This window comes from Coregonus clupeaformis, chromosome 33 (assembly GCF_020615455.1).
Source record: "Coregonus clupeaformis isolate EN_2021a chromosome 33, ASM2061545v1, whole genome shotgun sequence".
NCBI classification, from domain to species: Eukaryota; Metazoa; Chordata; class Actinopteri; order Salmoniformes; family Salmonidae; genus Coregonus; species Coregonus clupeaformis.
This window is the reverse complement of record NC_059224.1, coordinates 28350081-28373470: the sequence shown is the minus strand read 5'-3', so window position 1 is coordinate 28373470 and position 23390 is coordinate 28350081. Positions and strand designations below refer to the sequence as shown.

Below are 23390 nucleotides of genomic sequence, written 5' to 3'. Positions count from 1 at the left end.
CTGCATTGAGATCATTGACAAGATCCTCCCGTGTAGTTCTGGGCTGATTCCTCACCGTTCTCATGATCATTGCAACTCCACGAGGTGAGATCTTGCATGGAGCCCCAGGCCGAGGGAGATTGACAGTTCTTTTGTGTTTCTTCCATTTGCAAATAATCGCACCAACTGTTGTCACCTTCTCACCAAGCTGCTTGGCGATGGTCTTGTAGCCCATTCCAGCCTTGTGTAGGTCTACAATCTTGTCCCTGACATCCTTGGAGAGCTCTTTGGTCTTGGCCATGGTGGACAGTTTGGAATCTGATTGATTGATTGCTTCTGTGGACAGGTGTCTTTTATACAGGTAACAAACTGAGATTAGGAGCACTCCCTTTAAGAGTGTGCTCCTAATCTCAGCTCGTTACCTGTATAAAAGACACCTGGGAGCCAGAAATCTTTCTGATTGAGAGGGGTTAAAATACTTAGTTTTTTTTTTTTGTTGTTATTCTGTCTCTCACTGTTCAAATAAACCTACCATTAAAATTATAGACTGATCATTTCTTTGTCAGTGGGCAAACGTACAAAATCAGCAGGGGATCAAATACTTTTTTCCCTCACTGTAAATGTTTTGAATGAGTAAATGCTTGATGTTCTCTTCCTCTGCAGTGATGTTTGGAGGACCTGAGGTTTCGTAGAACTGTGTTTGGTGTTCTATGCTGTAACGGTGTTTGGAGTAAGTGACTTAATTAACTGTGTTGTCTTGTTGTCTCTGCAGTGGCATCGGGAGGAACTGGCCGTGGGCGTCTGGAGGCAGCAGCATCCTGGCGGAGTACGGCACCCTGCACCTGGAGTTCATGCACCTCTCCAAGCTGTCAGGGAACCCAGCCTTCGCAGAGAAGGTGAAAGCTAGGGAGCCACAGCACATTCCATTCCAGTGCATTAACACCAAGTGTAACTGAGCACTCAGCTAGCCTGATGATGGGGTTATTCATAGCTGCGACCTTCATTACTATTCATGTTAACGCCTGTTCCGCAGGTAAATGGCTTCTTTCGCTCTGAGCCATCGGCCTCTTTCTCTCTTATGCCTCCCTTAACTGCCGTCCCTGCAGAAAGGCCATTTAAAGTGCATTACTGTGCCGTGCTGCTGAAAGATTAGGCGGCAATGAGGTATTTGCAGGGAGAAAGTAGAAACTAATTTCCTACTCCTCCTCCTAGGTCATGAACATCCGGAAGGTTCTGAATCGACTGGATAAGCCCCAGGGACTGTACCCCAACTACCTGAACCCTAACAGCGGACAGTGGGGTCAACGTAAGTCCCCCTCTCATCCCTCTCTCATCTCACCCCTCTCTGCACGTACCATCTCTCACCCCTCCTGTCTCATTCCTATCTCCCCTCTCACCATTTTCTCCACTCTCTCTTTCCTATTTCTTATCTCTCTTCCATCTCATCCCTCTCTCCCATCTCCTCCCTCTTCATCACTCTTTAACCATCTCTCTCTCCTGTCTTCCATCTTGCCCATCCTTCTCTCTTTTCACCACTCTCATCCCTCTCTTCCATATCACCCCTTTCCATTTCCATTAGTGGTTCACCTGTGGCTGTCAACCGCTGTTCCACAGCCTGTAATTATCAAGGTATTTACAGCTGGGAGAGCCACATCAGTTCAATGTGAGCACTTCTGATTGAGTGGGCTGTGCATTAGGAGATTATGTAACTTAATGCTGCTCAGGGGGTGAGGGACATCAGGGAGAAATAAGTATCTGTGGCTAATGACAGTACTTAAACATGGTGAATACTGCCATTAAAGTTAATTAGTCCTCCTCTATCGCTACAGTTCTGTCCTGATACCTCCACACAATAAGTCACTCTCACACTCAAACTCTCCTGCTCCTTTGACTGGTTATGGGCTTCATGCCACTCAAGGCACCCCAACAGTTCAGTACCCCCATCCCTGGTATGGAGCAACTGCTACTGTGACATTACCCAGCTCCAGCCAGGCCACCCACCTCTTGACAAAACTATCTTCAGCACCAAGAATTGCCTGGTCGCTAATCTAGGGCACAGTGAGTGGGATGGAGTAACCCTGCAGTGTGTCCGTGCTCAGACAGCCCTGTGCCCAGCAGACAGCAGCTTCCATGGATCCCCTCTCTAATGTGTTTGTCTCTGAGCTGCACAAAATGTTAATGAGATGCACAGACCAAATCAGACCAGACCAGTCCCTAGCACAGCCATACGCTGCTGGCTGTAGCATCCTGATGGGCCCACTGCAATCTCTATCACACACACTCATTTGAATGCATATCTTAGCCATGTTGTTTGTTTTGCTATTCTGTGCGATACCTCCCCCCTCTCCACTGTGTGTTTGTGTGTGTGACCCTCTGTAATTGAATGACCCCTCTACGCCCTCGCTGAAATGTCACGTCTGATGAATATCCATACTAACTGTCTCTGTGTTTGTCTCTGCTGTAGTCCTGGTCAGGGGGTCAGAGAGGGTTCAGCGCTAATGACTGACCGCTGTGCGTCCAGCCCCTGGGTCAAACTGGGTGGAGAGATCAATGGGAGGGGAGGAAGTTGTCCTTATTGTTTTTCATTCTCTCTGACAACTTGATCCATCCCACAGGGATTTTTTGTATAGTTTGCAGCTCCATAATTTAGTGGAGCATAGGTGGTGTTGACATCAGGTCACCCAGCAGAGTGATGTAGTGACCCAGGCCAGGGTGGAGAGGAGTAGGTTGGGGGTACTGTCAGAGTCCTGTGTCTCTCTGGATGACTCTACATCTTTGGGTCTTTGAAAAGCACTATTTAATTCCCATGTAGTAGTATTATTATAATTATCATTACAAGTAGCTATTCTGATGGGAGCCAGCCAGGTGAGGGAGAGAGAATGGCTGACTGACTAAGGGAAGGTAGTTGTACTACACCAGTAATGCCAAACCAAGCCTTTCTCAAACATAGAGAACATTCCAAGACAAACATTGCTAAAGGCACCTCTAAATGTTTATATTTTTTAAGTGATTAATGTGGTCTACATGGTCAGTGTTAGCTGGAAGAATTTCCAAGTAGAAGAAAAACAACTCAATTGACAAATAGCCTGACGTATAGGAATGGTAATGTTGGATGTGATTTAAAAAATGGAAAGCAATTTTTCAGGTTCGCACCAGAACCATTTGCCACCTGAGGATATTTTACATAAAGGTCACTTGTGATCTGTGTTTACTGGTAGAGTAGACCTGAGGGTGATGTCATAGAAATGGTCTTTCCATTCTCAGTGTCTGTGTTTCTCTGTCATAGTATAGACGGCCTATCAAAGCTCTGGGGATGCTGTTGTAGTTGATGTTTCAATATAAACCATCAGTACAGTGTCCCTTAGTGCCACGGATCTGACAGTCACGTCTTCTTGTATGTGTGGAGCTGCCTATGACATGGTCTACAGACATAATGGACATCTTATCCCTTCAATGACATGTATGGCCCACAGTCATGACGGACATACTATCACACCAATGGCATGGCCCACAGACATGACGGACATCGTATCAAACCAATGACGTAGCCCACAGTCATGACGGACATCGTATCACACCAATGACATGGCCCACAGACATGACGGTCATCCTATCACACCAATGACATGGCCGACAGTCATTCCCTTAGGGAGTGAACGTTATTTATATTGAGGGATACCGGAGATAATCAGACCTCTTTAAAATGAAAATGGATGGCCCTCCCCCTGAGGAAAATATATTTCTACCTGGCCCTCACTGAGCATTTGAAAAAAAACGTTACCCTCCTACACCTCCAAAATGATCATTAAAACCAAATAGCAGGGACTATTAAATCCCTTTTTTAGTAGGTTATCAATGTTGCAGTTGTGATTTCTATCAAATCAGTGGTTGAAAACGACTGCTGTATTCACACCATATTCATGTTATCCGCTAAAGGGAGGAATTTACCAATTTAAGAGTTAAGGGCTGCCCACACCAAGGACTATAACTAACTACATTGGCGAGCATCCACACTAGAGGAAAGTTTATCGTTCTACAGTATCCTACCCCATCAATCAACTGATCAAAGCGTCCTACTGAACGCTGTAGGCCTACTCATAAGGTGGTAACACAGACCATTCAATGCTTCAGGGTGTGTTCATTGTCATAGTGACAACTGCAAATAACACATCAATGTAGGCTACATGTAGCCTAATGAAAAGTATAATATAGAAACTCATATTTAAAATAAATGTAGATATTCAAAAATAAACGCTGTTTAGCCTGCGCTTCTTTTAAATCATGTCATTGCTTGCTTTGTTGCTGAAGTGGTTAAAAAGTGATTTCCATTTTTCTAATGGATGTCAATTCGTTTGGATCTTTTTTTTCACTGTGCTCATCACTGTCTGTCCTGTGCAACCATTTAATACATCAGTGCAACAATGTTATCATCACTGGCCAGTGATGCACTCTCTCTCCGCAACTTTCCCGACATGTATTTTCTATGCTGTAGGCATAGAAGATGGCATTCAGCAATTAGCAAGAGCAAACCTGCTTCTCTCCACGAAAAGCTTTTTAGGTCTAGTGTAAAAATACATCTCATATAGATTTTGTAGCCTGTCCTGGGATTTCACAAGAAGAGGAATAGTGGAGAGTCTTGCATCCATAGCTTATAGCCTATTGCACACAGGAATAGCTGGAAGAGAGAGGCTAGAGTTGTGTAGCCAAATAAACTAAATATTAGCTAGATACACTACATAACCAAAAGTATGTGGACAACTTCTCGTCGAACATCTCATGTGCATTAATATGGAGTTGGTCTCCCCTTTGCTGCTATAACAGCCTCCACTCTTCTGGGAAGGCTTTCCACTAGATGTTGGAACATTGCTGCGGGGACTTGCTTCCATTCAGCCACGAGCATTAGTGAGGTCAGGCACTGATGTTGGGCAGTTAGGCCTGGCTCGCAGTCGGCGTTCCAATTCATCCCAAAGGTGTTCGATGGGGTTGAGGTCAGGGCTCTGTACAGGCCAGTCAAGTTCTTCCACACTGATCTCGACACACCATTTCTGTATGGACCTTGCTTTGTGCACGGGGGCATTGTCATGCTGAAACAGGAAAGGGCCTTCCCCAAACTGTTGCCACAAAGTTGGAAGCAAAGAATCGTCTAGAATGTCATTGTATGCTGTAGCATTAATATTTCCCTTCACTGGAACTAAGGAGCCTAGCCCGAACCATGAAAACAGCCCCAGACCATTATTCATCCTCCACCAAACTTTACAGTTGGCACTATGCATTGGGGCAGGTAGCATTCTCCTGGCATTGGCCAAACACAGATTTGTCCGTCGGACTGCCAGATGGTGAAGAGTGATTCATCACTTCAGAGAACGTGCTTCCACTGCTCCAGTGTCCAATGGCGGCGAGATTTACATCACTCCAGCTGACGCTTGGCATTGCGCATGGTGATCTTAGGCTTGTGTGTGGCTGCTCAGCCATGGAACCCATTTCATGATGCTCCAGACGAACAGTTCTTGTGCTGACATTGCTTCCTGAGGCAGTTTGGAACTCGGTAGTGAGTGTTGCAACCGAGGACAGACGATTTTTACGCGCTTCAGCACTCGGCGGTCCCGTTCTGTGAGCTTGTGTGGCCTATCACTTCGCGGCTGAGCCGTTGTTGCTCCTAGACGTTTTCACTTCACAATAACAGCACTTACAGTTGACCGGGGCAGCTCATTTGAAGGGGTGTTCACATACTTTTGTGTATATATAGTGTAAGTGTACAACAAGAGCTAAAGAGGAATTATTAGGTGTAATACTTCAGTGAATAGCCTAGCCTATAGACCTACCCAATATTCATTACACAGTGAAATATTTTGATACAAATCGGATTTATATGAAATGACAGGCAGCCTAGGATAAACATATTGCTCGAAAAAGGAGAACAACTTGTAGGAATAAAGATAGACCAGCCATCCTCATGGACTGTTATCCTCCCCATTCGGTAGCAGCTCCTCCAACACACGATTGAATCCATTCATTTTTTTCCGCATTGAAGAACCATCTCCTTTTGACTCCAAAATTACATGGAACTTTTCTAGACTCTATTCAGCGGACAGCGACTGCAAGAAACCCTTAAATTATTGTGAAAATAACGTTTCACGAGCTGTGGTCCTTAAGTATGTGTGTGACGCCATGCTTGTTGTTTTTTGGTGCTTTCAAGAGAACTGGGAACTCGAAGAAAAAAACCCCCAGGTCAAATCATGACTTCAGTGATCTTCAAATCGGAGCTTTAGAAAGATGCGAGAGTTGGATGACCGTTCAAAACGATTTTCCCAGTCGGAGTTTGTTTGTTTACCCAAGTTCTTACACACTGATGTCAGAAGTCTGAGATTTCAGAGTTCCCAGTTGTTTTGAATGCATCATTTCTGATGCGCATTAGCTCCCTACAGTATGTCATCACAACAAGCGCTATTTTATTTGTTTGTGTGTGTCTGTGTGTGTGTGAGAGAGACCAAAGTCGAATTCAGTAAGTAAATTCCAAAATGCTGACATTTTAATTCATTACAAATTACATGACCCTCCCCTGGATTAAATACTAAACCCTCCCCCTGACTGAAATTAAAAAAAACATGACCCTCCACCATTTTCATCCAGGTAATAATTGCGTAAATTTTTCGACCGGTCAGTTAGCGGAGTTGCAAACAACCAGATGCATCCAGTTTTCAGGGATACAGCTATCTTCAACCTAGATTCCTTTTCTGCCGAAAACCTGGTGTGGGAACTCCGCTCTTGCATTTCTTTTACGCCTGCTATGTTAGATTAAGGACATCCTATCAGATCTCCAGTCCAATCAGACTGCAGGGCTGCAAGACAGTGGGATGTCTGAGTCCTCAGTTCGCAGGCAGTTAATTTGTCCCTGGATCGGTGTGATAACACCAAGTCACCTAGAGAAAGCCACCATCATGTCTCTCCCAGCAACCTCAATCAGACACACACACAAACACAAACACACACAATCACCCTGTTATCCAGGTCCAGAGCCTGGATAACTTGTATATTTGATGTGAGTGTGTGTTGTCAATCAGATAGATCCATGATCAGATCATTGACCTTGTGTTCCATCTCTGACCTGCTGTTAACCCTGTGGTATTGAGTCAGACAGGCCAATGTGACCCCAGTCAGCAAGGAAATACAGCCCTTATCAGGGCAAGGCCACGATCCACTACAGCCTCCCCCTGGAGCTCTGTCCTGTCCCCTTTATTACTGCTGACGTCTAATCTATATCTCCCAAACAAGGCTGTGGCTGTTAATGACATATACATATGTATGAGGGGGCATGACAATCAATATGATGAACAGCAGCTTGGCTTGACTGGGGCTCTCTCCCAGACCCTGGAGACTCATTCCTCACAGAGAGTGAAGTGGACAGGAGAGCACATCACCCGGCACAACACGGAGCACAGCCCCACACCTCACTGACTGTCACAGGGACCGTCTCTCTTTTTACCCCGCTATGGTATCGCTGCTGCATCCTGCACAGCTCAGTCGGTACACACACATACACGCAGACAGTGACCGGGGACATGCCGGGGGGAGCTGATAAACTCATCAGAGTGCCAATCTCCCCCTTGCAGACATCTTCCATACATCAGCTATCAAAGGAGACTAATCCCATTACTTCTGTAGCTTGGTTGGACTCTGTTTGAAAAGGCATCCCCGTCCCCTCGGCCAGGCCTATGCCAGACACGTCCCTTTGTCACTGAGGTTCTGAAACTGAGCAGGTATTAAGGGGCCATCTTCCTGTGTAAACAGCCTCGGGTGCTGAGATTATGGCCATCATCATTGGGCCATACATCATCCTGAGGTGAGGCAGGCCACGGAGGGAAGGAGGAGGGAGGGCTGCTGCTGGCAAGATGAGATAGGTAAATTATCCTGGCTCCAGCATGATGCTCAAATCTGTTGTGTTGTCTCTGTCCTGTAGATCACGTGTCAGTGGGCGGCCTGGGAGACAGCTTCTATGAGTACCTGCTCAAGGCCTGGCTGATGTCAGACAAGACGGACGAGGAGGGCAAGAAGCTCTACTACGACGCTCTGCAGGTAAACCTTCAAGAGACCTTACCTAGCCTACACACCTCTCTTCTCTTCTCTCCCATCCTCTCCTTTCCTTTCCTCTCCTCTCCCCCACTCCCATCCCATCCTCTCCTTCCCACTCCCCTCTGCTCCTCTTCTCTACTCTCGTCTCGTCTCCTCATCCTTTCTCCTCTCCTACTGAGATTTAATGGCTACAGTTCCAGCACATTCTGAAGCGCTGACTAAACCTTTTCAGAGGCTGTTTTGACCTCCATTGAAAGCGTGAAAACAACAGTTACATTTCTTAAATGACTGTGAACAGTCAGTCAGAAATCAGTACCAGTTGTGTGGGTTGCTATGTGAAACCAAGACATGCTACGCCAGGCAGGGGTTATCTCTGAGTGTGATGTACTAACTGCACTCCACAGGAGCTGGAGGAGGTGGGGATGGAGGAGGCTGTCAGTGAATGGGGGTTAGCCAGACTCAGAGCTCTGTCTGGTGAGATGGGCTCTGACTGCTGCCAGCCAAATACTCTGTTTCATTAGAGCCAATCCTCCTGTCTTGTTGGAGATAATAACGTTCTTCTCCGTACGGAGGTCCACAAGGACCCAGACTGCTCCAGGATATTACCCTCCCTCCTCCATTCCCCTCCCAGCCAGCCTCGTTTCCCCACCACACCTGCCTACCTATCCGCCTGTCTGCCGTCCACCTGGGCGAGACACCACAAGCAGGTCACCCACAGCGAGAGGGTCCCCATTGCCACGTCAAGCCATCCTCCATTTGGGTCAGACAGCCTGAGAGGTATGCTGAGAGGCAGCTGGTTAGGAACAGACTCTGTTCTCTTATTAATGGTTCCTTGGCATCCTCGCCTCAGTGCCGGCCCAGCCTACATGCTCTCTATCCCCCCTGATGAGAAGAGAAGCAGCCTGTGCTGAACAAGATGTGCTGCTGCCTGCCTCTGTCCAGGTCTGTCTGTCAGGCTTTATATCCCCTCCTGGCTGGAGGTAAGGGAGAACATGTGGCCACCGGGACTCACAGAATGTAGCTGTAAAATGTATATGTTTTATATACACTGCTCAAAAAAATAAAGGGAACACTAAAATAACACATCCTAGATCTGAATGAATGAAATAATCTTATGAAATACTTTTTTCTTTACATAGTTGAATGTGCTGACAACAAAATCACACAAAAATTATCAATGGAAATCAAATGTATCAACCCATGGAGGTCTGGATTTGGAGTCAACCTCAAAATTTAAGTGGAAAACCACACTACAGGCTGATCCAACTTTGATGTAATGTCCTTAAAACAAGTCAAAATGAGGCCTCCACGTGCCTGTATGACCTCCCTACAACGCCTGGGCATGCTCCTGATGAGGTGGCGGATGGTCTCCTGAGGGATCTCCTCCCAGACCTGGACTAAAGCATCCGCCAACTCCTGTACAGTCTGTGGTGCAACGTGGCGTTGGTGGATGGAGCGAGACATGATGTCCCAGATGTGCTCAATTGGATTCAGGTCTGGGGAACGGGCGGGCCAGTCCATAGCATCAATGCCTTCCTCTTGCAGGAACTGCTGACACACTCCAGCCACATGAGGTCTAGCATTGTTTTGCATTAGGAGGAACCCAGGGCCAACCGCACCAGCATATGGTCTCACAAGGGGGTCTGAGGATCTCATCTCGGTACCTAATGGCAGTCAGGCTACCTCTGGCGAGCACATGGAGGGCTGTGCGGCCCCCCAAAGAAATGCCACCCCACACCATGACTGACCCACCGCCAAACCGGTCATGCTGGAGGATGTTGCAGGCAGCAGAACGTTCTCCACTGCGTCTCCAGACTCTGTCACGTCTGTCACATGTGCTCAGTGTGAACCTGCTTTCATCTGTGAAGAGCACAGGGCGCCAGTGGCAAATTTGCCAATCTTGGTGTTCTCTGGCAAATGCCAAACGTCCTGCACGGTGTTGGGCTGTAAGCACAACCCCCACCTGTGGACGTCGGGCCCTCATACCACCCTCATGGAGTCTGTTTCTGACCGTTTGAGCAGACACATGCACATTTGTGGCCTGCTGGAGGTCATTTTGCAGGGCTCTGGCAGTGCTCCTCCTGCTCCTCCTTGCACAAAGACGGAGGTAGCAGTCCTGCTGCTGGGTTGTTGCGCTCCTACGGCCTCCTCATGTACTGGCCTGTCTCCTGGTAGCGCCTCCATGCTCTGGACACTACGCTGACAGACACAGCAAACCTTCTTGCCACAGCTCGCATTGATGTGCCATCCTGGATGAGCTGCACTACCTGAGCCACTTGTGTGGGTTGTAGACTCCGTCTCATGCTACCACTAGAGTGAAAGCACCGCCAGCATTCAAAAGTGACCAAAACATCAGCCAGGAAGCATAGGAACTGAGAAGTGGTCTGTGGTCACCACCTGCCAGTCCTTTATTGGGTGTGTCTTGCTAATTGCCTATAATTTCCACCTGTTGTCTATTCCATTTGCACAACAGCATGTGAAATGTATTGCCAATCAGTGTTGCTTCCTAAGTGGACAGTTTGATTTCACAGAAGTGTGATTGACTTGGAGTTACATTGTGTTGTTTAAGTGTTCCCTTTATTTTTTTGAGCAGTGTATATGCTTTATCTGTTCTTGAAGCACTAGTAGTCAGAGGCAGAGATTGAAGGAAATGGCCTGAGTTTTTCTTCTTCTCAGCAGGAACAGGCTGGGCTGTTGCTAAACAGGATATAGGCTACCTTTAAAGAGACCAAAGGAAATGAAATAACCAGTTTAGGAGAATATTAATCAGCTGGTTTTCTGTGGCGAAACGCGGCGTGCAATGCCCAGCCGCATATAGACGGCCCCATTTACATGATGGGTCACACACTACACAAGCACAGATCTAAATAATCTTTTGAAAACGTCTTTACTTTCGGGAGATTTGCAATATTACATGTTCTTGGGTTTTCCCTCAGCTGGAGAAAAGCAAACCCAATGAGTATGGAAATAAATGTGCCAAGTGAAGCGATGAACAAGGAGGCGCATCAGAGAATGCACCTGGGATAGTGTAGCGTTTGAAGCTGCCGTCGACTCGCTGCACTTATTTATTCCCTATGTTAAAAGGTAGGATTATTACTCTCTCTATATCGGTAATGGCCCGTGTAATAACCGTGTTGTCTGTCATTCATGTGATGTTACTGTACTGGACACCTGCTTTGTGGCTAGCGGGGGAGACGGGCCGCCCGTTCTGAATCATTTGTGATCCTCCTGTAGTCATGTCTCGCCGTGGATGGAACGCGCCCGCCATTCTAGAATGTCTCAGGATAAAGTGGCCCTCCTGTCTACAGTAAAAGCCAGGGACAAATAGGAGCAGCGTTCTGTGTCCATGCCACCCCAGCAAATACATAACACTGGCCACCAGCTGGGAGCCCTGGTTTTCAAACAGCAGCCATTTTATCAAGCTTCACAATGCTGTTTGGGTGGTATTTATTCATGTTCCGGAAGGGTCCACTCCATTTGTAGGGGGAATGGCCCCTGTCTGGGACTGGAGGTGGATAGTTTGCTCACCTGTCTGCTGTTCTTATCATTGTCCTCCAGGCCATTGAGACCAGTCTGATGAGGAAGTCCAGCGGTGGACTGACGTACATCGCTGAGTGGAAGGGTGGCCTGCTGGAGCACAAGATGGGTCACCTGACGTGCTTCGCCGGAGGCATGATTGCCCTGGGGGCCGATGGAGCTCCCGAGGACAAGACGGGTCACCAGATGGAGCAGGCCGCAGAGATCGCCCGCACCTGCCATGAGTCCTACGCCCGCACCAGTGAGTCTGACTGACCCCCTCATCTGGGGCAAATCAGTGGCCCTGTCTCCCTCTACAGCAGGGGTAGGCTAATAAACTCTTCCTCCCAGGTGAGGTGGTATTAGTTCTGAAGCCCAGACAAAAGGAGGTGTGGGACTCAACAACAGCACACACTTTCTCACACACACACCCCACACACTCCTCTTCAGAGCAAGCCAGTGTGAAATGAAAGATCAATGAGCGTTGAGCCTGGTTTCTCTCTGAGGCCAGGGGGGCTGCTGGGTAGGTAGAGCGTAGTGTCAGCCAGGTTAAAATATTTTGTTATTTTTTAGATATTTTTGTTGTGCTCATCACCTTCTCCTAGACCTGGTTTGGGGTTTTTCATTATGATGTCTTCTTCCTTGGTTCCACTCTTCCAGCCCTGAAGCTGGGCCCGGAGGGGTTCAGGTTTGACGGCGGCGTGGAGGCCATCGCTACACGGCAGAACGAGAAGTACTTCATCCTGAGGCCAGAGGTCATCGAGACCTACATGTACATGTGGAGGTTCACCCACGATCCCAAGTACAGGGAGTGGGGCTGGGAGGCTGTGCAGGTGAGAACTATAGTACCCATCATCCTTCAGAATTATCCCACCACAGTCCTTTCTGTCATGTTTGTGTCACAATGTCCCCTCATAGGCTCCACTGAGAAGAGACTCTTCCTCTTAGATCATTGACAGTGAAAAGGGTTCTGTATGCCAATAGACCCCTGTTCACTGTGATTTGTAGACTCATTCAGGTCTATGCACCGCTAGTTTTGAGCACAGTAGTCTCCAAAACCTCTGAGACACTTCCTTCCTCACCACACTCTCTCTCTCTCTCTCTGTCTCTGATGTATCATTGCCATGCTGCAACCGATCAGAACAGAACAGTGGCGATGTTGAATGCTGATTGCTCAGATCCCAGAACCATGCAGTTGTATCCACTAATGACATGAGATTACCTCTGATGGGCCTTGTGTTAGCCATAAATATGATCTGGAGCCTGCCTGCCTCTCTGCCTGCCTGCAGATACCTCCTACTCCCTCCTCCCGCCCTCAACCCTTGTTCAGCCAGAGTGGATGTGTGAACGCTGCAGCCCCAGCTCCATCCTCCTCAGGCCCATTTTCTCCCCTAGTCATTGTGCCTAATGCAGCCTCCTCTCCTCTCCTCTTCCCCCCACCCACAGGCAGAGCAGCCACGCTGTAGGGAAATATGCTGGCTCAACAACAAGCTAGCACCGTGCATACATCTACAACACCCTGCCATAAGAAACAGTCAACTTTTTCAACCTACGTTCTCGCTCTCTCACCTTTTCTCTCCCTCTTCTTGCTCTCTATTTTCTGTTCTCTCACTCTCTCTCTCTCTTTTTCTCTATCTCACTCTCTCTCTTTCTCTCTCTCTCTCTCTTTCCATCTCTCTCAGGCTCTGGAGAAGCACTGTCGTGTGGAGGGGGGCTACAGTGGAGTGAGGGACGTCTACGCCTCCAGCCCCAACCATGACGACGTCCAGCAGAGCTTCTACCTGGCAGAAACACTCAAGTAAGACCCTAACACACACACACATTGTCATCTTACTCTGCTTAGAGCCATCTGGAGACATAGCATTGACAGTTTGGCCTTGCCATTAGAGAGGAATAAAAATCGATCTTGTCAGAAAATCTATCAGGTTTTCTGGCATCCTTGTAATCATACGTCCTCCCCCCAGAACCTTTTCCTTGAATAACTATAGTATTGGATTTGTTTGACAATATAATGGATACGTAAGTTTAGAAGTAATTGTCCTCCCTATAAGGCCATTATTCTCTCCTGGACAGATCTACGTAAACATAACTGTTACTGTAGAATCTGTTGGGACGAAATGGGATGCATGGGATAAAGAGAAGCAGTAGTTCAGGTGTTTGGGTTTTTCTTCACTGGGTATTTGGACGAATCATGATTTCGCAGGTGTTCGCATCTTTCGAATTTCAGAAGGGGAGGGGACATTCGGCCCGTAACTTGCTAAGAGAGAGGTTAGAGCTCCTCGTTCCGGTTCCGCTCCTCGTTTTAGCATCTCTTCATCTCTTCTCTTAATGGGCAATATTTCCACTTTTCAACGTCATATTCATGATCTCCAGCACCAAACCAGTGTCTACATATGTGACCGACCAGCTGGATTCGGTCTTATATAGCAAAATTGGAAATATTTTTTTTTACATTGGATAAAAGTAGAGACTCAGAGCTAGAAATAGTATATCATACACTACAGTTGAGGAACAATAAGAAAGTAATTCTGCTTTGAAAGTTGATAAACTTGTAACCCCACTTTTGAAAAAATGGCCCTTTAATGTTTTGGTACACCTACTGGAGAGCTCTTCTTTGTCTACACCCATTCAGCGGCGTTCACACCTCTTAAGCCTTAGCCCCACCCATCTCTTTAAGGATTCACATGTGAGGCCATGTGCTAAACAAAGTGAGTATGGTAGTGTAAACAACCAAAGATTTCAAGACTAAAGGCTGGTTTATGTCTATCTACGTCTATCTACAAGTCTGTAGACAGTTGTCGCAGTGACATCATTAACATTCTATTGTCGTCCGACATCAAACTTGTCGTTATGAAAAAGTATAAACACAAAAACGGCAGGCTGGTGGTCCAAAATAGCATAACTAGTTTATTTTAACAGCAATAAACTCATCCGTTTAAAAATTAATTTAGTATATGTCTATCTAGCAAAACAGGCAACTAAAAGCTTGTTAGCTAGCTAGCTAACCAGTTCAAATAATGACCGTATCATATAGCTGACAACGTCTTTACTTTAGCTAATTTGTATTAATTATTACAGGAAAATAAACTCACAACAAGATCCTTATTTACAAGTTAATGACAAGCTAGTTACAGAATATAGCTTACGGTTGTGAGTGTGAAGAAATGAAAGCAGGGCATTCTACCTGAGAATTTTAGAACTTGGACACTGTCTTGTTGGCCTAACGTTATATCCTAATTTGACTTTGGTGCAGGTCATGTTGTTCTTCACATGGTAAACACACACTATATCAAATAAAATCTAAGTTTATTTGTCACATGCACAGGATACAGAAGTTGTAAACTGTGTAAATCTGTAGCTAAAGCTAACCAACTAGGTTCAATGTTAGCTAGTTAGCAAACATTGGGCTATAACTAGCAATGCAAATAGCTCTGAGATATGAATATTACTACACAGATCATACACGTAATGTTGGCTAGCGAGCCAGCCAGCTAACGTTAGCTAGCTATTTAACAGTACTGTTTAACTTGCAATGATAATGACTTTCTGAGAAAATTAGAAACGTATAATATCTGAAAACGTAGCTAGCTAGACTCTTACCCGTATACATAGATGAACACTTTTCCCTCTCTGTCACGGATGCCATGGTTGCCCTTAGTTTGAAGATGTAATCCAGAGACAGGTGTTTTATACAACAGCCTTCTGTGTGTTCTGTTTTCGACGCCCTCCTCATATTTGTAATCAAACGCCAGAATTTTCTCAATTTCCTTAGCGATCATACTCTGCATCAACCGGGCATGATTTCAAAACTCGGTCCTCCAGAAAGTGTAGAGCATTAGCAACATTTTTGCAGTTCTTCGTGAGATTGTTCAAAAAAGCTGCGTTAAAAAAAGATGACCTACACATACTGAGTAGCTCATGTATAGACAGAAACGTGCTACATGGCAGACCAATCCAAACTCATTTCTCTGCATGTCCAGCCCTCCCATTATCTCAGCCAATCATGGCTAGCGGGAAGGTTCCTCTCTTTGTCCGTGGCTAAACCAACTAGGCTCGTAATTTAACAATTTTATTCATATTTACAGATGACATACAAGTTTGTTATTAAGGCACATGAAAGTTCACATGTTCCAGAAATGGCAAAAAACGCATTTTGATAAACAAAATAATGTTTACGTTCAAATGGCTCTCCTGTGAACTAGTGACGCATGACATACGCCTAGTTTCCTGAAACGAGTCACGTGAAAACGGCGTGTTTCTTTCTTTCTTTTATTGTTTTATCTTTATATTTGTTTCTACAAAACATAGAAATGCGCCATTTTCACATATGCTGACACTGGCATTGTGCTAGAGATAATGAAAATTAGGTTGAAAAAGTGGTGGAGTTGCCCTTTAACACGTATGGACCCAGAACTTAATCAAAAAGCTGACCAATTACATGAGACTTTAGTTCTGGGTTAACCGAGATTACAAGGCCATATAGAACATTGTGTGTATTCAGGCAATGTTTGCCTGGTAAAGAGAGTCAACACCTACATTTTGTTTCATGACACCATGACATCATAAACCTGCTCTAGTATTTGATCACACCCTAAAAAACAGACACGTCTCTGTGTTTTGTGTTCTCTGACAGCTTCCTGACATTCAGTTTGTTTGAACACTTCAAAACAGATCAGAAGTAGAATGATGTCTTTCCCCCACTGAGTACTCACTCCACCTCTGTCTGTGCTGTGCCTGCTGTCCTCTGAGGAGAAATAACTGACGTCCTGTGTGTATTGTCTTGTCACGGCCGGCTCAGACAGACAGACAGGCAGGCTGCTGCTAGCACAGTGTGCTGTGGACGACAGGGACCTCAGCAGTCTTCTCAGAGATAGCACACACAGAGACAGATAAGAGGAGGCAGGCAGGCAGACTGCTTTTACTGAGCCCTTATACCCTCGCTCTCTGAAACTCTCTCTCTCCCTTTCTCTCGCTCTCTCTCCTCCTCTTTCACTATTGATAACAGCACAATGCCTGGGCGGTTAGATGGACCATAGAATGTGGGTCTAGTGAGATAGGCTCATTGTAACGTATCTCTTACTGGCGTATATAGATGGGTCTCTCTGTCTATTGTCCAGTCTAATCCTGGTCTTGGAGAGATTTAACCCCCCTCTCTATGGTTACTATGGCGTATCAGTGGTGTTGTCTTGCTCCCCTCCTGTGGGAGCCTTGTCAAAGCACTCTGGTGTGACCTTTATAAAGAGGTCAAAAGGCTCTTTGTCCCTGGTCTGTGTCCCCACACTGCTCTGCTCTGGGGGCTAGGGGCTGTATTCACAGCCACGTCATGGTGACTCAGTCCGATAACACCAAGCTGCACGCAGGAGAGAGGGAGAAAAGGAAATGGAAAGAGAGGTAGGAAGATGGAGAGAGAGAGAGAGAGAGAGAGATGGAAAGAAGTGGGGACCTGGGGGAGACAGGAAAAAAATATAGGTTCAAGGTTGGGAGAGAAAGTGTCCGAGAGGGGTAAGTGAGGAAGTCTTGCTGTAACAGTTAACAACCACAGCAGCAACCATAACAAATACGTGCCTGTTTCTCTCCTGTGCAGTAAATAACTCTGTGGCACTTTGATTTTGGTGTTATTTTGCATTTTTTACCCAAACCCCCAAACACCTCAGCTAATCTGCCTCTCTGACTTATGCTTATATGAAATGTTGTGCGAGTCCCACCACCTAATAGAGCCTTTCAAACTTCTCTAGCATTTCATTTAATGGTGTTGGAAAGTGCTGCAATTTGGCGAATAGGGTCTCTCCAAATGCCAGGCCTCCCCAAATGCCTCGTTTACTAATGCTTGCGAAATCCATCTTTTAGGCTCTGGCTCTCTCTTTCTCCCTTCTTTCTTCCTCTCCCTCTCTTTACCTATTCCTCTCTCGCCCTGTCTCTTCCTGTCTCCCCTCCCCTCTCTCTCCTCCCTCTCCCCATCTCTCTCAGCCTCTTGGCCAGGGTCCTCCTCCCTTTGAGTGAGGTCACATTAGCAGTAATGACTCCATGTAAAGCTGTCTGTTTGGCTGTTTGCTTTGCTGTAGTAGTCTCCTCCCGTTCCTTCCCAGGGAGGTGGGCTGTGCTGTGGGCTTGGTAATGCGCGTGGTCGACTGCATTAACAAGCTCTGCCAGATCAAAAGCTAAACGCGAAGCGGCCCACAGCTCTCTCGCATGTTCTCCTTGTTCCCAGTTTTAGGAGACGTAACAGCATTCCTAGTGTAGTAAAATGAGGTTTTGAGTTCTGAGAATCACTTGGGTTCTGAGAAAGCTGGGGGCTGGTGGGAGGGGAATTTGACTGTTGACTAACAGTGTGTCATTAGTGACTGTGATGCACTCAATGTTCCTGCCCCTTGCTGTGCCTTGGGCTGGTTAGTCTGGTCTGGTTTAACTGTTCTAGTCAGCAACTGGTTAGCCTGGTCTTGTTTAACTGTTCTAGTCAGCAACTGGTTAGTCTGGTCTGGTTTAACTGTTCTAGTCAGCAACTGGTTAGCCTGGTCTTGTTTAACTGTTCTAGTCAGCAACTGGTTAGTCTGGTCTTGTTTAACTGTTCTAGTCAGCAACTGGTTAGTCTGGTCTTGTTTAACTGTTCTAGTCAGCAACTGGTTAGTCTGGTCTTGTTTAACTCTTCTAGTCAGCAACTGGTTAGTCTGGTCTTGTTTAACTGCTCTAGTCAGCAACTGGTTAGTCTGGTCTTGTTTAACTGTTCTAGTCAGCAACTGGTTAGTCTGGTCTGGTTTAACTGTTCTAGTCAGCAATGGGAGGTGGACAGACTAAACAGCAGTGATGGAGAGAGAGACAGACAGTCAGTTCCTGCCCGGAGCTGTGCCCTGTTCTGGTTTAGTCTGCCTGTTATCTTAATGTACGGTCAGCAAAGAAAGTTTGATGGAATGAGAGTCAGTCATAGTGGGAGTCTGGGAGAGAGGGAGAGATGACTGAGAGCACCACTGTAGGATGTTAGGAGGAGGGCATGGACTCTCTACCACCCTTGTCCTTTATTAATCATTCCTCTCTGTTGGCGTCTGGAGCCACCACCTGTCTCTCTAACTCTCCTCTCTCTCTGCTTTAGTGCTAAGCAATTAACCGGATTGGCCTATATTATACATAGTTTAGCGCATAAAACATGGTAATTAACTACAATGACCATAATCCATTGCACATCTACTTGTCAGGTCTCTTGTTTCTTTTATGTCCACTACGGAAGAGGCAGAAGAATGTGCGATCTTGAAGGGATATAGGGAGCAGCTGTTGCTTCACAAGGTATCTCTACCTGAAAATACATCAAAGTGATTGATAGTTGGTATTCAGCAGTCATAAAAGTATGCCTTATTTACTTTGAAGAACTACAAAATAGTGAGTTTGTCAGACAGCATAGGCAGCAGCTCTATAGAGATGAGATGATGACTTGGAATGAAATAATAAAGTCATCAAATAAAACAAATGTAATATACACAACAACTGAAATATTTTATTAAAGTAATGTAAATAAATGATGGTTAATAAGTGATAAGCAGTAATGGGCAGTCACTACCATCATGGGACTTTTATTAATTGTTTTATTCTATGTTTTTACAGCATTCAACCCAAATAATCGAAATTGAAAACCGTAATTACTTTTTTAATAATCGAACCGAAACAGAACAGATCTCAAAAATCACTAATCGCCCAGACTACTCTGCTTCTGCTTCTCCCTCTCCCTCTCCCTCTGGAAATGGAGGGCGGGTGTGGCGTCATCCAACCCCTGTCCATTTTATAGTCTGTAAATTTTAACGAGTGTCACCTCTGCACCTGATTTAAGGACTTTTAAGGTATAGGCCTACCTGCACTCCTCCAACTGCTGCTGCTGGGCTCAACTTTTCATTTGCGACTGGTTCACTCGCAAAAACTTCACGCCGAGCTTAATAGCTTTTGGCAGGCGGCAGGATTTTTTATTTTATTCATTATTCTACATTGTTGGCTTGGCTCAGCCCAAGCTTGGCAGAGAAAATATTGGCATGGGAGAGTTGCTGAGCTGTTTGTTCCCTGAGTTGGTTTTGGGCCCACCGTCCTCTCTGACACTCTCAGACATCTAGTAGATGTTCTCTCAGACTGATGCACTCATGGACAACAACTAGGAGTGGAGGTTGTTGATATAAATATCTGGGATCTCTTAGGGCCTCATGTTGATCAGAAATGAGTGTTTGAGCTAAATTGAGTCTCGCTCTCCTTCCCTCAGATACCTGTTCCTGCTGTTCTCTGATGACGACCATCTTCCCTTCGAGCACTGGGTGTTCAACACCGAGGCCCACCCTCTCCCTGTCATCAAGAAGGAGATGACAGACACAGACAAGCCCAACCAGCTGGAGTAGAGTGGACCACCCCCTGACCTGACCCCACCCATCAAGGAACTCCTCTAACCCCTCCCTCTCTGAGCAGTAGGCGGAGCTGTCTCTTTTACTCCACCCCCACCGTGGGTGGAGCTCACCCAGGCAGGCCACTCCCCTAGTGGACTGGACTCTCTCCTGTTTATGAGTCCATGATCAGACCAGATGTAAACCGACCGGGCTGCCTGCCTCTCATGACCCAGACTGCCCTCTACTGGGCACTGGGAACCACCACTCAGAACCACCACGTCCATGAGTGCTTGTCTTGTCATCTTCTAGAGATAGCAATCCGTCTGCATGCTCCCCTCCCAGTGCTGTAGAGGCTGTAGGATCTACCCTCCTCTGTGAGGAGAACAGGACACTACTACGCTGTAAGATTCACCGTCATTCAAAAAAGCCATACTGATTTGAGTACAGCTTTATCATTTTCTTTCTTTCCATGCATTTCGGGTATGTGATTGTGGGTGTGACTGAAAACAGAGGTTATGTCAATCAACATATTATCTCATTTGTGTTGTTCTTATCGTAAATATGATTTTAGTTGCACTTAAACAATGGACCATTTAGGTGGATTTCTGTTAAAGACCCAGAGCTTGATTCTCACCTGCGCTATAGCTGAAATCCAGTCAAAATAGTGCCTTTCAGTCTAAAATGGTCTCTCGAATAAACAGTTCAGGCAAATTGCAAGGATTTTATTTATACAGGTAGTCTGGTAGGTAGGTAGCAGATGGTCCAGGTGGAATTGGCATGGAGTGGTTTTATCACCACCTCTACCACACTGCCATCTAGTGTTGGACAACCAGTACTACAACAGTCCAGTCCTCCAGTCAGTTGAGTGTAGCAGATCGCAGTAGGGTAATAAAGGGGATGACATCATGGGGAAAAGACCTGCACTGAGGACAACCTCTCAGTTAATGAAGTGGACACGTTTACCATTTAGCTTGGTCCCTTCCTCCTGAAATATGGAACGTGTGGGGACAGTAGATTTCATCCCTTCTATCAACATGTCATCAATTAATTCAGCCTAGTCAGTTTGTCAGAGCTCACTTTATTTCCCAACTCCATCATCATGTTCCTTTGTTCTTAAATTGACAAAGTTGATGTGTGTTTTTCTTTGTTTTTCTTTATTAGAGGTGGTAGAGACAATGAATCCATGTGATGTAAAATAGTTGCTTTGCTGATAATTTATTCCGTAGTACATAGGAAGGTTTGGGATCAGGCCCCTAGGTGGCACTGTGGAGAGGGCACTGTGTTGTTGTTTGGTGGATTATTTGGGAGTGGGGGGAGACAGTGTGGGGGAGACAAGGGCAGAGTCAGACCAAGAACTTGGGAGTCAATCATAAGGAACGAATGCATCGTATGAATGTACCATCAAATGTGAAGTGTAAGATTATTTTGCCTTTGTTCTTAATTTGTTGATTTGTCTGTTGATTCCTTTCTTCTGGAAAGCACAAAATGCTGAAGGAATGTGTCGTGGTACCCATCAGAGGAAGCTGTTAGTCAGTTCAGGAGAATAAGAGGAAGCACAAGAGGAGTTGTTTAGTTGTGTTGAAATGCAATGAGAAGATGCAAGTAAGGTTCTCTGTTCACTACACTGGACGAAATACACTCACATATGAACATGTAAACATGCTGAATACTTAATAAAGAAAAGGCGACAAATAGATTGAAATGGTCACATACAGGACATATCATACATAGACGCTCACACTACACACACTCAGGACCATGGAAGTTTATGGATACTCAGACATGGATGTTCAGGTGACCACAGGACCCATCTAAACTCCCTCAGTTGTCTCATCATAGAGGAGTGTGTTAGTATGAAACCTTAGTCAAAAGGTTCTGTTCTTCAGTAGTGTACTTTCACAGACAGGGGGCGCTGATGTTGCTAAAACGCATGGCTCCCCATACATCTTATTGGGAAATAGATGGGGTAGGATCAAGAGGTCTTGAAGGGCCTTCATGTTTGTTGAAGTAATATTCTGACAATAGAAAATAGACCAAAGGTTTAAGGAGCCTCACTGATATCAGCCCACTGCTGGAGCCACACTCTTCCAGAGCTCCTATTGAAACGCCCAGTAGGGCAGCCTCAGCTTTCTCTACTATTCTTTATTAAGACAAAGTCATAATAATACCTGTTTACCTTACTGGAGGAAGCAATATTAATGAGGGAAACTGTGATGTCCATATACGCTGAGATCCCCCTGCCACCTAGTTCATTATGGCAGCCATTCAGGCTCACTAGACACTGTAGATATGACATTGCTGCATTCACCTTTTCTGAGAGCCTAAAAGGCGCTGCATGGTCAATCTGCATTGGCCGTGCAGCATTTACACTGATACGGCCTCTGCAGAAGTCTGGGCATTCATACTTTGTGTGCTTTGCGGAGCAGCGCAGAGCTGTTGTGAAGGAAGCTGTCAAGGAAGTGAGTTTTTGTTTATACAGGACCTCCCGCCTTCACCTACCGTCAACCAATCATGTCAATGTGGAGCTGTAGAGCTGTACGGAGGCTTCCGTATTGTTACAACACTTCAGAGGCGCACAGCGATGCAGTACAGAGTTCAACGTGGCCTCTTGAGTGCCTCTGGAGGCGCCGCAATTGCGTCACACCATCCGTACGGCGCCTCCGAACACATTTTCGGATCAAGCCTATATTGGCTCTAAGTGTCTCTCCTCTTGACTGTTGCAGCTTTAGGGAGCAGAAGAGATGACTCGTAGTGATACTGAGAAACATGACACATTTCCTTTCATCTTTCTTTCAATACGCAGACTAGAAGACGTGCTGTTCATTTCCAATCGACTTTGTGGTTGAATATTGTGTTGACGATCTCGCATTACAATGCCTTTTATTTGTGAATCTCTTGTTAATGGTTTCGTGAAACAACCTCAGAAATGTAAACTGTACAATATTGCTGATAATCATTCCATTGCACATAGTTTATTTTGGTTAATATGCTATTTTAATTTTGTGGGAAATTGTTCTGTTCTGTTTCTTTCTCGTTTTTTTTTCTTATTATTAAAATGTAAATAGTCCATTCTACATTTATATAAAACTTATGAATTTATGTATTAAATAATATTAATGAGCAGCAAAAAATTTCATAAACTATATTTGTTACACTTCTATTGTGAATAAAACAATCTTTTAATATATAGCCTTTTTGGTGTTTTCATTCTAAAATGTAATCTTGACATCAACGATATTAGTCCGCCATGACTGATCAGCGCTATAAGAGAGAGGATATCAAACCACTTCCAAGTGAAGCTGTATGTATAGCTATTATCCACTAGGTGGCAGAAGGGTATCATAACATTGTTTCAGTGACGTATTGCTCCTCTTTCAGCTCCACTTGCTTTGTCTTGACCTTCAGACATGCTTATTGCATGTAGTTAAATGCACCGTCAATCAATCAAATGTATTTATAAAGCCCTTTTTACATCAG

At 45.5% G+C, this 23390-nt stretch overlaps 1 protein-coding gene across 2 annotated transcripts in view; it reads left to right on the top strand.

Annotated features, from left to right (window-relative positions):
- The window catches only part of LOC121548951 (mannosyl-oligosaccharide 1,2-alpha-mannosidase IA), a 183965-nt gene extending 160865 nt beyond the window's left edge, over window positions 1-23100 (top strand). For both annotated transcript variants that reach the window (XM_041860637.2, XM_041860638.1), the window contains exons 6-12: window positions 752-875; window positions 1192-1285; window positions 7937-8052; window positions 11608-11827; window positions 12226-12398; window positions 13248-13363; window positions 19796-23100. In XM_041860637.2, the coding sequence (XP_041716571.2) occupies window positions 752-875; window positions 1192-1285; window positions 7937-8052; window positions 11608-11827; window positions 12226-12398; window positions 13248-13363; window positions 19796-19928 (976 nt within the window). In that variant the 3' untranslated portion in view covers window positions 19929-23100. The remainder of the gene's footprint in view (window positions 1-751; window positions 876-1191; window positions 1286-7936; window positions 8053-11607; window positions 11828-12225; window positions 12399-13247; window positions 13364-19795) is intronic.
- The last annotated feature ends 290 nt before the right edge of the window (window positions 23101-23390 follow it).